The following is a 15,340-nucleotide window of genomic DNA, read 5'->3' as shown; positions in this document are numbered from 1 at the left end:
AAATATATTGCCTTCTTTGAAACTTTGGAAAACCCTACCAGAGTTGTCATCTCAGCAGTATTGGCCCAGTTTTCAGAGTAGCGAGACGAAAACCACACTTGAGTAAAAGGCGGGTGGCCATCTGCTTAAACACTAAGGTAGTAAGTATGATCGTTGCTTAATAGCAGGTGCTACGTGAGGTATGTTTACAACTATTACAGCAGCTCAAAGTAATAAAACACACTAGGAGCTCCGTTTTTATTTGGTTTTATTGAGACATCGTTTCTCAATCACAAAACCTAGATTGTTAAGTGTGCTCAGTTTGCAAGCCGACAATATATTTACAGTAAAGTCACTAGTGAAAGGCTTGTAGCAGTGAGCCTGTAAAAAAAAACATTTTTTCATATACATTTTACGATACCATAGAAATCATCAACAGTGGTTATAAATGGTGGTAGTGATAACACAAGCATAAATTTATTTTTGAAAATGTTCAAAAGGGATTAGAATTTATTTCCCCAAACCGTTTACAAAAAGGATTTTTTTTTTTTTTTTGCTTGGCACAAGCCAGTTAGTAATTCAGCTGAATCAAACAACCCAGAAGGTAACAAAAAAAAAAAAAAAAAAAACATATGAGGAAGGCAGTCTTCAAGAAAACAAATATTATATGTACACACACAATCGCATGCTCACACGCACACATTACTGAGGTGATGGGAATATAAAAAGAGGCAGCATCGACCAGTCATCTTGATTCCTTCAACTAAATACAAAACACAATCTGCCTTTACCTCCAACTAACAGCTCGTGTTAATGCGGCTGTTTTTCGGGACCAGGACAGCAAACACAGCGTAGGTCCCACTGATGTATTGCACTAGGCCAGATGGTCTTCATTGTCACTCGATTACATTTTCAAATTCTCTCATTTTTCTTCAAATTCCCTATACTCACGCATTACTGCTTTATGAAAAACTATATAACTTAAAACAACTACAAATAGACCAAATTACAAAGGATGGAGAGTAGACTTCAGCTTTTTGCTTCAATCCAATGTATTAGAGAATTTATTGTAAACTGCAGCCCTGAATCTAGCCGTTCTTAAAAAGACTAAAATAACCATGCAAAGCCAATTCAAACACTTGTCCTCTAAAGAAAAAAACAAAACACAAAACAACCGATTGAGGAATCCTGCCCTTTAACTGGTCAGGACCTTAAACAAGTAGTGTGAAAGTAAAGCAAAGGCAGGTGATAAATCCCAATCTGAGGCGCCAATGAATGCGAGGACACACTGGCCACACGTGAGTGTTAGTGTGCACAATGGGACACATTCAAGGAATCAAATAAATTATTGTCTGTGGCTTCGGCAGGCTTGTCTTGTTCAAAATACTCCATTGGAAGAAACATTTTTAAAAAAAGGGAGTTCCGTGGTCCACAACATGAGTGCACAGTCTTTGGAGGCAGATGGCGGTTTAGAACTCATCGTGTCGAGTCAGAGCCTCTCCAAAGTCGGTTGCCTGGCTGCCGACGAAGAGGTCATACTTGTCCACGATTTCTTCCTTGGTCAATTGGCCATCCTGAGAGTTGGAATCACAAAGTTAAGACTTGTCTTGTATCGCAACGCAAAGTACAAGTAAGATCCGTCCACACAAAGACAGATTTTTAAGTGCTACGTCAAGGTCATTGTATGGTGACCATGGCTAGCCATACCACAACAAATCAATATATTGTTGACACGCTGCACACACATAAGCACATGGAGTTTAACTCCTTTAACCGAGAGCAGAAGAGGGGCAATGAAACCGATTACATTTTTTGTACATACTTTGTCTGCATCGGACTCATAGACCAAATGCTTGGCCTCAGCCTCAGCATGGTCGTAGTCACTGGGCAGGATCCAGTCTCTGGTCTCCTCTTTGTCCATCTTGCCGTCTTTGTTTTTGTCCCTGAACTCAGTAAACTGTTCCCTCTCCGTCTTCACCCACTCAGGTTCATTGGAATCCCCTTCCTGGTTGTACATGTCACCTAGATAACAAACAAAAAAAAAGGGGGAAAAAAAAGACAAGAGCAGGAGTGTGGAGCATTTGTAATGTTGCAATGGTTTCCTTTACAAATAACCCACAAAATTACCAAACACACTTTTCAAAAGTCTTTCTCAAACACCTCTTCCTTCCCCACGTGCCAATTTGCTACAGTTAAAGAATGAAAACCTTTATGATGGTAATGGACTGTAGGAACTCACCAATGTACTCGTCCAGGTCGATTAAACCGTCTCCATTTTTGTCTATGTCCTCCATAGTCTCCTATGAAAGAACCCAGGCAGACAATGAGGGTGTTGTAGAAAATACAATGCGAGCGCCATCGTTTAGCATCCGCTCGTGTGACTTACGAGAACTACGATGTCTTTCATGTGGTCGTACTCCTCAGGGTGAAGGAACGCTGTAAACTCCTCCTTGTTGGCCCTCATGTCATTGTTCTGGTCGGCCATATTGAACCTCCTCTCATCCCGAGCCATCATCTGCCTATAGCTGAAGCCATCATCGGGGTCTGGGTCATCTGAAAGTCAAAAAAGACTATTTTTTTCTTGATGGGCAAAGTGAATGTGCACGCACTTGCAGGCAATAACATCACGATGCATTGAAAGTGTGAAAATCAGCTACCGAGAATGTATCCATATGTGGCGTTCTTGTACTCCTCCCAGGAAACCACGTCATCCCCGTTGAGGTCGTGACTCTTCCACTGTCGATCCACGTCATCATAAATCCACCTCTTCTGTGCGTGCTTGATCCACCTCTTCATCTCCTCAACAGTCACATAGCCGTCTTTATCCTCATCTATACGTCCAACCAACATACTGCAAGAAAAAATTTAATACAAAATTTAATACAGAAAACAATCATGCCTTCTCTTATTTGTCTGATACCTCTGATTAACTTCCCTGCTCCTCATTTAGGTGACACTACATGATTATTGATCAAATATCTCAACACAATGGCTAAACTCAATAAATCGGTGTAGTCCAAGACCACAAATAACTCGGTTATTTTCATAGTGTAGTACCCAAGCCTCTCCTTGCTCTCCTCTGGTGTGAGCTGGTCAAAGGTTTTAGCCTCCTCTTGTCCCAGAAACGCTTCATGGTCGTAGTCGAAGTTCTCGGAATCATCGTGCTCTCGGTTGCTGAGCGGTTCGTCGTGATGAACGCGGGCCTTCTTCTCCGTGGGTTTGCTTGTCGCATAAACCACACAGAGAGCAAAGCACATGACAAAATGTCGCAGCTCCATCCTTTGAATATGCAAACACCGTCTAAACAAGGGAAAATAGGAAAAAGATAACATATAAGCGGTATTCACTCCCCAGACATGTTCGATGCTGTACTGTGAACACAAATCAGAAACAAAAAGGTGGCAATAACAAATTTGTTTGACAGCACTGCAGAATTTCAAAATTGAAAAGTATCACTAAATAGAGGAAAAAGATGAAGTGGCGACATAAAATCACATTCAATTTTACAGGTGCCTTTCATGAACAACCTGATAACTAAATGGATCATTGAGTTCTCAGGCTGGAACAAGGTTTCATTCTGTCAGGACAGGACATGGCAGTGCAAAAGTATGTGATTCAATGCTCCATCTGTTGCTGAACTTTTCCATATGATGCAATTCCTTGTTCATCTTACTGCTGGCACTTTGTGGCATACCATTTGACAGCATAATCCCCAAGTTACTTGCACATTACAAAAAAAACGTAAATATCAATCCTACAGACTTGCTACTACCCATCTAAGGCTAAATGAAGAGAAATGCAAAAGGTGCCGTTATACAGACAATAAACCAAAGAGACTGCCTATTCCATTGCCAGTAAAGCACCCCCTAGTTGCCACAAATAGGTTGAATCAGGTTAACTGGGTTAAATAAGACGTGTAATCGTCTTTGAAGGGACGATTATCACACTGTATATCTATTAACACGTTTATAAAAAAAAGATTGTATAAATTGTGACAAATTGAATTACATCGAAACCGGTTTGACAGTTCAGAACCCACAGGATACCAAAATAATCCACATTTTTTCCACCGAGAATTAACGAGGTCAAGCTTGATACTTTGCTGAACACAAATAGCTCAGTAACTATGATGAATGTTTTCTATTTTTTTTAATCTCTGGTCATTTCTTTGAGGAAAATGAGAATAACAGGTTTGCTTCCAAGGAGAGAGGACGATATAAGACAAAGAATACAATAACGTAGTACGAAATACATTTTTGGATTATTTTTACTTTTATCCGTGGTACCGTTTTAACCTGAGGGAATAACGGAAGGGTGGCTAAACCCGCATCCTGTTCCTTCGCTCGCTCACTGCACAGATCTAAGCAGGAACACACCCGCCTGCGTTACATCGGTCAAACATTCCACTTTTAGAGAAATTAATTAAGTTACTTTTTCATATTACGCCATAATTTACCAAGAAGACTCACCGGTGTCTTCAGTTAAGTTCGTCGTTGCAGCCGTGGCCGGGCCCTCCCCTCCGGAAACACACCCTTACTCTTCCTGTGTTAAACCAGCAATTGACCAATCGGGAACCAGGAAACTGAGTGCGATGTCGCGCTCTCATTGGTCTGCTCCACGAGTGCAGCGTTGATTGGATTGGCCGAGAACCGCCACGTCCTCAAAGTCAACAAGAGCCACTTCATTCATAAAACGGAGCCTCCACAGTGACAGGTAAGATCTGAGCGAATCGTTTCAACGTCAACGATAACGCGCACAATGAATAACGTTATTTATTAAATCAAATGACAATTCGTTAAAAAAATAAAGGATTTTATTTGATTCGTTAAGAAAATATTTTGTAAACAAATACAAGACCCACAAGCAACCTTCAAAACATTCACAAAACAAACAAACCATTTCTGAGACTGGTTGAGTGAATTAACAAAGTATGTACTGAAAAGTATGTATGAAAAATAGCTCTGGTCTCCAGGCTGAAAAAGCGCCAATATGAAATGTATTTTTTTAAGAACTTAAAACAAAGGATAAACAAAAATGGTTATCTGGTACATTAGTTTCCTCCCACAGTACAAAATCACGATGCGAGGTTAACATGAAGAACCTAATAGTCTTTACGTGTGAATACGAGTACCAGTATGTGAGATTGTCTTGTCTACTGTGATTGACTGGAGTCAAAGGCATATGCCGTGTTCACATATCGTCAGCTGGGATCAGCTTCACTGATGTGGATAAAGTTTTGTCAAGGATAGATTGATGGATAGATGAAAACAAACAATTGTTTGAAAGATGTAATACACTGCAACCTCTCAGCTTAAGCAGTTACACCTCACTATCTGGGATATTCAATGTGATTGCTGGAAACCGAAACTGTCAATAAGAATCAGAATATCACAATTCCACAACTGCACCTGTATAAGTGTCTCCTGCAGAAGAGAAAAAAACTACAGAAAGAGACTTTGGTTTTTGTCATGAACAAAGATTCATTTCCAGCATGACTCCAATCATTTTTAAATTTTCTCAGTCTGTCTGGTGACCATTTCTGAAACAAACAGATCCTAATAGAAAATCTCAGCTGGCTGACGAACTTTCCAAAACTGTGTTGTCCACATCGTTGTCTGTTTCCTCTGGATGGGTTTCCTTCTGTTCTTCCTTTTGCATAAAGGGTGAGTCTCTCTGTTCTCTATCGTCACTGCATCCTGCCAGTATATCATAAACAGTCATAGTTCAGTTATCAACATTCTTGTGCAAAGCTTTCTACAGTAGAGTGCAAATAAACAAGACACACCAGTGTTCGATGTTACACATTACTGTTATCACAAAACAGCAGTCTATTTTTTTTCAGAAATTCAAGTTGCAAGAGTTGTACTCCTGTCACAAACATTTAAAGATGATGTTGTTCCTGGCCTTACATTAATTATTCACACATGCCCATAAATCATGAAAGTAGGAAGAAAGTTAGCCTTGATCGTGCAGGAAAACATTTTACCAAAGCAGTTACAAAATATGCAAGCTTGTTAGTTATACTTGATTTAAATAAATAAATAAACGAGAAGTTTTGCAATAGGTTAAATAGTAACAAACCTGTGCTCGTTTCACCCTCTTTCTTATCAGTGAGAAAGATTCGTTGCATTGTCAGTTTCTTCACAGTGTGGCACATGTACTTCAGATCGGGACTATCACTACCTTTTCCTGCAGGCATAAAAGAAGTATTAAACAAACAATGACGTTGTAGAATTCATCCACACTATAAACAATGAAAAGATGAAACAGATTATTACCTTTTTGTGGTGCCTCCTCAAACAGCACGCAGGTTCCTAAAGTATCTTTAAAGAGAGAAATAAAAAATGTTTTCACTATGAAAATCAATCCTAGAGTTCATTTCTTAGTTTTAGATCTGCTTCTTACAACTAAAAAGGACTAATAGTCGATAAAGGGCAGAAAATATAAGATTAGTTACTGTCTTCCACCAGCAAGCACAGGTCACCCGAATTGCACAAGATGTTGGGATTATTTTTCGAATGTTATTGAGAAAGTTCATTCTCACCTTCATACTCCCCTGCAAACACATACTGTCCTACTTGCATCATGGGCCTCTCGCTGTCAATATCCTTGAACACAAATGGACTCGATCAGTCAAATTGCACTGCCAGACGTGGAGTGATCTTTTTTTTAATCAAACATTTCTCAATTGACCACGCAGAAATTGTCCACCATCTCACCAATATCTTGCACGTGCTGCGACACTTGGACAGATGTTCATTGTTGATGATGCCAGAGAGCTCCACGACAACGAGCTGCTCCTGTAAACGCCCCAATGCATGATGTTAGAAATCAACCATGTGCAGAAACGCGTGGCAGATTAAAAAGTCAAAACAGATTTGATAACGCTCTGTAGTAGTGGCCTGTTTATGGCAAAAGTTAAAATGTTGCAAACTTTAATAAAAATGTCGCAACGAGCTCAGACTTCAATGTGGTGTCTGCATGTGTGTGCTAACGTGTTAGCTACATCAGGCTAACACTGCTGAACAAACACTGGCACGGTGATGCTATGATTTACCTCTTCTTCCCATTCCTCCTCCATGTCCAAACCTCTGAAATGAAAAGTGGAGCGACGTTAATTTCGAAGTAAAGCTCAGTCAAATTAGTAAACAAAGCACCTCAGTCTCCAATACAATACTTTGACAAGCATTGCTAAACTACGGTGGCCGCGAAGAGACATTCGAGGTATTTACTGAGCGCATGGCCTGCTTACAGTTACGATTTTCTCCGTTAAGGTGCGCTGTTGCTCAGTTTTACTGGCATGCTCGTTGTGGAGCCATTTACTGACACTCTATCTATCTATCTATCTATCTATCTATCTATCTATCTATCTATCTATCTATCTATCTATCTATCTATCTATCTATCTATCTATCTATCTATCTATCTATCTATCTATCTATCTATCTATCTATCTATCTGTCTATCTGTCTATCTGTCTGTCTGTCTGTCTGTCTGTCTGTCTGTCTGTCTGTCTGTCCCATCTATCCGTCCATCCATCCATCCATCCATCCATCCATCCATCCATCCATCCATCCATCCATCCAATCTAATCTACTAATGGTTGAATGGTTGAGTATGATATAATCATATAATCTAAATATTGGCTACCTGTAGACAGACTCGTCTACATCTAACATTAATGTTATTAATGTCTTCTTGAAGAAAGAGAAAGCCATGGTGATGAGATGAGATGAGATGAAATGGTACGATACACTTTATTGATCCCCAAGGGGAGATTCATCCGTCAGAGGCAGGAGGCTACCAAAATGAAAAGAAGCTCGGATATCAAACCTGTTCAAAACAAACAGACAACAAACAGACAAACAGTTGCACGCAGGAGGTGATTACCCGATGAGAAAGACAACAGTCTCAGTACAAATCAAAAGACTTGAAAACAAACTAATTTGAGAACATCCAACACTAAATGGGGCAGAGTTTTAAGAGAAGTGAATTGGAGGTCTCTGTAGAAGCGATCCTTGAGCAATCAGTCTCTTGATAGACACTCATCGTTGGCTAACATTCCTACCTCGAAGTGCGTTGTGGTAAAAAAAAGTATTTTTATCTACAATATGATTATCACTGTGTAAAAATGTGTCTATTGCCTCTAAAAATTTCACCAAAACAATTATGAAGCATCAAGTATGAGTATTGAAATTTCTATAAACGCTTTTCTCAGTCAACCCGCCTGGATTTCTCAATATTTTTGTTCCCAAAATGCTTCACTGGACTGATTTCAATTTGTTCTCTTGTACGTCTGCAAAACTAGAAAATAATTAGGAAATGTAAAACATTCCCAGCATATCAAATAAAATAATATTTGTTGATCTTATTCAGAATATTATGTATCGATCCTTGAAGGAAATATCTATTTTAGCTTGCTGTCCTCTGCCCAGAGGTCAGAGATCAGGGTCAGCCTCAGCGCCGCTGGCTGGGATTCATCTTTCCACCCGAGACCTCTCAGGACGAGAGTTTTTCTCATGGACTGCTTTGTTTAAAAAAAAAATATATTGATGTTTTATGCAAACACAATAATAATAGATAATAATCATTCCCGTTGGCTATGTCCATTCAGTTGGCAGTGAGTAAAATAACAAGCCACAATCAGCTATTTCCCTACACATGAGCAAAAGATGCCATGAAAATTTTACAATTCTGAATTTTGCTTTTGAAGATGAGTCCTTTTCTCTAGAGAGCGGGTTTATCTGATGCAGTGAACTGCAGTAACACTGACCCTGTTTAACTTGTGGTATTACACTCAGCACGTCCGCTAGTAGATTTGGGAAATCTTACCAAGTCTCAAGAAATTGGGGATTTAGGAATCGTTTTGCTTCTGTGGTTTCAGATACCGACATTTCCTTCTGCTGAATTTGGCCACAACAAGAAATAGCAGGCTCTGGATACAAAGCCCCCCCCCCCAAAAAAAAAAAAAAAAAACTCAAGTGTGGAGACATAGCCAGTATTTCTAATTATTTAATTTTTAAGAGAAAACTAAAATTCAAATTTTAATGTGTTATGATGATAGAAAAAGAAAAGTATTACATCAATCAGCACGTCCACTAATAAATATTTTTCGTTTGTCAAATCTTTGTGCAAGATAGAGAAATATTTTTTCTTTTCCATGCAGGTACAAGGCTAAAAGCAGGTGGAGGTGTTCAGGTTCCGACAGTGTTTGGGGGCTGTGGAGAGCCGTATAAATGTAGAGCATGTTGATTCAGGCGGCGCCTCGCCCTCAGAGAGGCAGAAAAAACATTTTGAATCAGAATCAGGCAAACCAAATTAAAGGGGGTGCAAATACCCCCGTGTGCCTTCTCCCTCCCCATTTCTGGCCTATCATCTATCTCTGGACCATGGTGGGGTTGTCATGTCGACCAGCCCACAAGTTACTATGACAACGGCTCAAGGGGAAGCACTTGCTAGGGAGGTTATTGCCTCCTTGGGGATGCAAGAAGGACAGGGGGAATGTGAGCACAGACAAAAGGACTTACAGACACCAAAAGGCATAAATGAAGGGAGAGGCCAAGTTACAGTGTGTTCAAGGGAAGTGCTTTACATTTATAATCATGCAGAATGGGACAGTGTGTAAATCAGAGCTGTCCCATTGAAGCTTTGGATGCTGTGCAAACTTTTCTCCCTCCTGGACTCGACCAGTACATGTACATGATGTATTACACTTCCTGCTCAGTGCCATACCCCGGGGCAGAAAGGGGTGGGGGCAAGGGAGGTGGTGACATTAAGGACCCTCCAAGGTGTCAGATGGGTCCCCAGCTTCCAGCATATTTTGTCATATAAATGTCATAAAGACAAGTTTGGAGTTCGGGAGATTTTGGCTCTCTTTCTGCCTGGGGGGTATATCGCAATGGTTAATTGCCCCATTAGCACTGACAGGGTAAATTGGTGGAAGGGCTAACTGTATATTACAGTGAAAACAACAAACCCCTGGCATATACCTGAGGGCATGAAAAACATTGTGCATTTTAGAATATGGATTGTGCATGTTTGGGTCTGAATACGAGTGGGAGAAAATGGGTGCAAACTGTAAATGTACGTGCACATGAGCTTTAATAGTGGTAAAAATTTAAATTAAATGCTTATCTCTACGGAAATAAAATCACAATGCCAGTCACAGCGTGCCTACTCATATCTGTGCTCACTGTCTCGAAGGGTACATTTAAAATAATCAGGAAAAAATAATCAAATGTTTTAGATTTTATTGGGGTAAAAAAAAAAAAAGACCTGAAGTGTGAATTTCTTTAGGATTGTACATTTATGTGTGTATCAGTTTAGCTGCACAGGTACATGGAACCTTTTTCCTCACAGACACCAAATGTGTTGACTTGCGTCATATTGTTGCATTTGAATGTAATAAAAATGCACTTCCAATTCAAATATGCATGGAAATTCAAACTGATAAGCAACACAAATGACACTATTTTAATATGAGCATACATTTATGTTAGGGCTATTTACGTATAACAAAATCCAAACATTACATGTGAAATAGTCATAGATGTGTCTCTTAAATCTTTATTTTTCCACAAGTTACTGTTTTGCATTTAGGAATGAAGCAATTACTACATATGTAAAATCAGTAATTTTGCATTTTGCATGGGTCAAAACAAACAAACACTTTCCAACATGGCTTGTATTAACATGTTAAGTTTTATTGTTTTAAAACCTATAAACCTAAGGAATGATCCACCCATGCACACACGCACGCACACACACACACACACACACACACACACACACACACACACACACACACACACACACACACACACACACACACACACACACACACACACACACACACACACACACACACACACACACACACACACACACACACACACACACACACACACACACACCTCTGGACTAGCATTAAAATTATATCACCACTCACTGATGTTGTCTTTTGTTCATAAAATGACAAATTGTCACACGCTTAACAGCAGCCATAACAAGTGAATATCCATGTATGCAAACTGATTTATGTTTTTGATAACCTGTAATCTTTGATAATGCCCTATGCCCCTTTATTATTTGAAACATTTTGAAATCATATAATAATTATTGGATGGACCACAAACGTGGCCAAACCATTTCTCACGTTATTAATTGGTTAATTACTCAATTGTTTTATGGGCGCAAAGCAGGAAAATCGTCAAATTGAACAAAATAGCACCGGAACCACAGTGTCGCGAAACCAACATAAGGGAAATATATTAATATTCATGTAGACTTAGATGCGACGTGGCCCTGTGCGGTTGTTTCACGCAACAATGAGCTCATAGTATCCATAGTGCATTTAATCTTATCACCTTTATTTTCTAATCTTCTCTGGAAATAATAGGTTAAATATAAATACAAAAGCTTAAAGGTGTGTGAAAGCACAACTGCAGTCTCCTTTTTTTTTCTTACCATACCTCAAATGACAATAGAATTGTTACAAAGGACAAGGTGAAATTTGACCATCAAAGGCTAAACAGAGAAGAAATAGATACTATTTGATCACACAAATAAATGCAGTTTTCACCTTCTAAAATATGGACGATCGACAGATTGCACATCCAGCGTGAAATCCACAATAGTATTATCATAACAATAGAGCACAGCAGCGAGGATGGGACGGCCGGACCCGACAAAAATAAAATAAAATAAACCTCACTAAAGGTCTTGTCTGATAGAAAACAGGAATGGACACGTCAATTTGACTTTGAATAATATAAAAGCAGATATTTCTAGGTCTCAAAGAATGAGAAAACCAAGTAACAAATACGAACCCCCACAAGGGAGCCTCTGATCAACCTGGTCGCCCAAAAAAGGCATTGAAAAAAAGCTTAAGATTGAAAATGAATCACATTTTGCTGCAAAATAATCATCGACTACTTTCTTTCTGTTTTTCAAATATTAAATTTAAATATCTCAGTGACAAAAAATGTTTCACAAGTTTAAACTTGTATAAAGACAGTGACATCTGCAGAGAAATGTGAATATTTCATAAAATATTTGTACGAGTATGACACCCTTACGTTTGAACCTGTACAGTTTATATGGAATAAAATGTAAATTTGGGATCTCTAAAACAAATCTCCAGGGCCTTGTAGTTGGGTTTTTGGTTCTCTATATTAAATCTCGGTGGCATCGCCACATTTTGAGGCGGATTGCTTGGTGTCACACATTCTTTTATAATGAAGCATACAACGCGTCTGATATTGTCCTTGACCACTTTAATTCTACCTTAAAGCGCTTTAAAGTCATTTGATATGTATTTAGGTGGAATTTGAGGTTGTTTTTTTTCAGGTTTGCCTTTTTCTTTTCATGGCTGTGCATTATTCAGATAGAAATTTCCTCGATGTCGATCTAAAATGGATCAGGCACATTTAACCACAAAGCCATATTTGAAAAGAAAATCCAGCAATTCAAATGCAATTTCTTATACTTTTAATATTTTCCCCTTTCTGTCTTTTCTATGCGTCTCTCGTAGCCTCACCCCCTCCCTCTCTCCTCCCTCCTTCCCTCCCTCCCTCTCTCCTCTCGCTCTCTCGCGGAATCCTATTGATCCAAACGGGCTAATTAGCGGTGTCTGCGCAATTACGCACATGCGCACTAGGCGTAATCTCAGCCATTTTTTGAAGGAAACTAATTAGCAGGAATAAAGAGCCAAGTGTTTTTCCTCCCACAGTGATCAGAACTCATTCTACCTCTGGAGCTCGCACAAACCCCTCCGTCCCCCATCTTCTGTTTACTACAGCCTGTATGTAGCTTTAATTACACTGTTGTTTGGTAACAACTTGGACCCCGCTGCTCTCTCTCCCTCTCCCCATTTTTTTCCCCTTCCTGGCTCCGCAAAAACGCAGAGGATCATTCATAAGGAATGAGTGGGCTCTCTGTACGATTATTTTCTGGACTACTACACATTCAGCGTGCGGAGCTTTGTACCGGAGTCGCTGCAGAAATGTAAGTGTTGTCATTTGTTTACGATATTCAAGCGAGCGAGAGGAAAGCAAGCCGGTGGTGGGGAGGAGGGGATGTCGGGTCAGTGCAGCCACCAATTCTCACAAATCAAAGCTTTTGTTGGTCTGCCTGTGCATTGAGTCACCTGTTACTGGTTAGTGGACGGCGATCGCTCTCGGTTTACCCGGATCAGAGCGCGCTATGGTGGGGCAGCACACAGTGTAAACAAAGGCTGAAGTAGTCTGGAAGCTGGTGGCTGGTCAGTTGACAACACGAGAGGCGAGGAGTGAACTACTCAAGCCGCGGCTTGCCCAGTTTCCTCAAATCAGACTCGCTGCCGGGCTCCCCGATGGACGCAAAAATACACCTTTAGTGCCATTACCTTGGACTGGTGGACGCGTGCGCTCCGCTAGATCTCCGCACAAAGCAGCTGCGTTAAGAAAAGATTATTTTTCCACATCATCAAAGCGTGGGTGGGTGTCCAGGTCCTGTGATTGCAAACAATGTATGTTTTAGTAAAGTATAGCCACACAACTCTTCTCTGTCTGTTTCTCTCTCCCTCTCACACCCTTGTCTGTCCTTTCTCTCTCTTAACACACGCGCGTGTACTCGCGCGCGCGCGCACACACACACACACACACACACACACACACACACACACACACACACACACACACACACACACACACACACACACACACACACACACACACACACACAGATCAGGGTATCCACTTTGTGTTCGATATTCAGATGTAATTTGTGTTGCATCCTGCAGCAGGTCTCCACCAAAAAATAACACCTACCCCGCATGCTGTAGACATCATTATGAAAAGGTCTTTACAAGCCAATACATTTTGGATTTCAGGTGTCCTGCATGCTAAATAGACATCATCAGAGTCATTTGCACAACAGGATGTACACACATTAACACACGTACATGTGTATGTACACACACACACACACACACACACACACACACACACACACACACACACACACACACACACACACACACACACACACACACACACACACACACACACACACACACACACACACACACACACACACACACACACACACACACACACACACACACACACGCACACATATTGTTAAACGATGGTTTCCCGCACTTGTGATCAATAGAGAGCCAGGAATGCTTGTATAAATAGTTACATTGCCGATAGACCCGAGTTATTGATTGCAGTGTAAATGAAAATCTTTATCAGATTAGAGACTGTTCTCAGCTGCTGGCAGGCTGGCTCAGCCCCTCAGCACTCTCTGGCAGGACAGTGGACAGCTGCAGTGGGCAAGGGTCTGTGGCCTGTGACATAAACACAGTACATTAAAGCACTATCAGAGTGCCGATATGAGCCATATATCTTAAAGCTGCAGAGAGAGGGGGAGGGGGTGGCTGGAGCAGAGAAGGAGAGAAAGAGAGAAGGGGTGTTTAAGGAGGAGGAAGAGGGGGTTGGTTGGCTGAGGGAGAAGGTGAAAGGGTAGATTAAGGTCTTCTCCTTGATTAAAAAAGGTCAGTAATGAGATTGTCTGGCACACACACAGACTAACAGAGATGTATCTGTCTCACACCAGCATTCATCTGTCAGTCAAAAGCCAGAGCGAGCAGAGTTATGATTAATGTTCTTTGAGTAAGTCTGTTGCGATACATTTTCATGCTGATGTGATTCAGATTTTTTAAAATCTTTTTTGCCTGAAATCTAATACTAAAGTTTTGGAAATTTGAACATCTAATTTTATACATGATTAGAAAGCCACCCCACAGTTTAATTTAAACAAATCCTTTTTAATGTCAGGTGCCAACATTTTCAGATTTTTACAAAGGCACATACCGGTAAATGTTTCTTTTTTAAACTTTCTCCCGATGCACAGCAGATGCTCACAAAAAAACCCAGCGAGGATTAACTACACTGTATTACTTCACTGTTTATGTATCTGGTACATGTACCATATAGTAAATAGGTTATCCAGGATAATAAACAACTGATATGTAAATGAGGTAAAAACAACATACCCTGGAACCACACATATTTTCACAAAATGTCCTCCATTATATTTAACAATTAAATGCAAACTCTGAAAAAAATTTGAAAAAGCTTTTCACGTCTTGCGAGGTAGATATTTTTTTTCCATAAATGACTGAGTCCTTGTCTTTGCACTGTATAGTATCAATCCACTAATAACCAGCAAAAGATGAAGGCACCAATATCCAGCTTTGTAAAGTATTCTTTCTTTTTGCTTTTATCTAAGTGTGGCAATTTAGCGGAAGCCCTTTAGCTCAGAAGCATTCAGTTCTTTATTTAATCCTATCCCCTGAGGAATATTATAGACCTCC

At 40.1% G+C, this 15,340-nt stretch overlaps 2 protein-coding genes across 3 annotated transcripts; both read right to left on the bottom strand.

The window, feature by feature from the left end:
- Positions 1 to 230: 230 nt before the first annotated feature.
- Positions 231 to 4,508, bottom strand: calub (calumenin b). Its single transcript, XM_080504389.1, has 7 exons — positions 4,449 to 4,508; positions 3,037 to 3,279; positions 2,637 to 2,830; positions 2,366 to 2,532; positions 2,219 to 2,279; positions 1,802 to 2,001; positions 231 to 1,553 (listed from the first exon to the last, which is right to left on the bottom strand). The coding sequence occupies exons 2-7, from the start codon at positions 3,255 to 3,257 to the stop codon at positions 1,449 to 1,451; spliced, it is 948 nt and encodes a 315-aa protein (XP_080360515.1). The 5' UTR covers positions 3,258 to 3,279; positions 4,449 to 4,508; the 3' UTR covers positions 231 to 1,448.
- A 394-nt stretch (positions 4,509 to 4,902) lies between these two features.
- On the bottom strand, positions 4,903 to 7,173 carry gtf3c6 (general transcription factor IIIC, polypeptide 6, alpha). Of its 2 annotated transcripts, none has more exons than XM_080505233.1 (6): positions 7,037 to 7,173; positions 6,699 to 6,779; positions 6,524 to 6,587; positions 6,258 to 6,302; positions 6,061 to 6,168; positions 4,903 to 5,675 (listed from the first exon to the last, which is right to left on the bottom strand). In XM_080505233.1, the coding sequence occupies exons 1-6, from the start codon at positions 7,058 to 7,060 to the stop codon at positions 5,548 to 5,550; spliced, it is 450 nt and encodes a 149-aa protein (XP_080361359.1). In that variant the 5' UTR covers positions 7,061 to 7,173; the 3' UTR covers positions 4,903 to 5,547. The 2 variants fall into 2 exon arrangements, with proteins under 2 accessions (XP_080361359.1, XP_080361358.1); XM_080505232.1 differs by having other exon boundaries at positions 4,903 to 5,668.
- Between the last annotated feature and the right edge of the window lie 8,167 nt (positions 7,174 to 15,340).

The sequence above is a fragment of the Blennius ocellaris genome, assembly GCF_963422515.1.
Source record: "Blennius ocellaris genome assembly, chromosome: 11".
NCBI classification, from domain to species: domain Eukaryota; kingdom Metazoa; phylum Chordata; class Actinopteri; order Blenniiformes; family Blenniidae; genus Blennius; species Blennius ocellaris.
The sequence above is the reverse complement of the archived record's forward strand: the minus strand, read 5'-3'. Positions and strand labels throughout refer to the sequence as shown.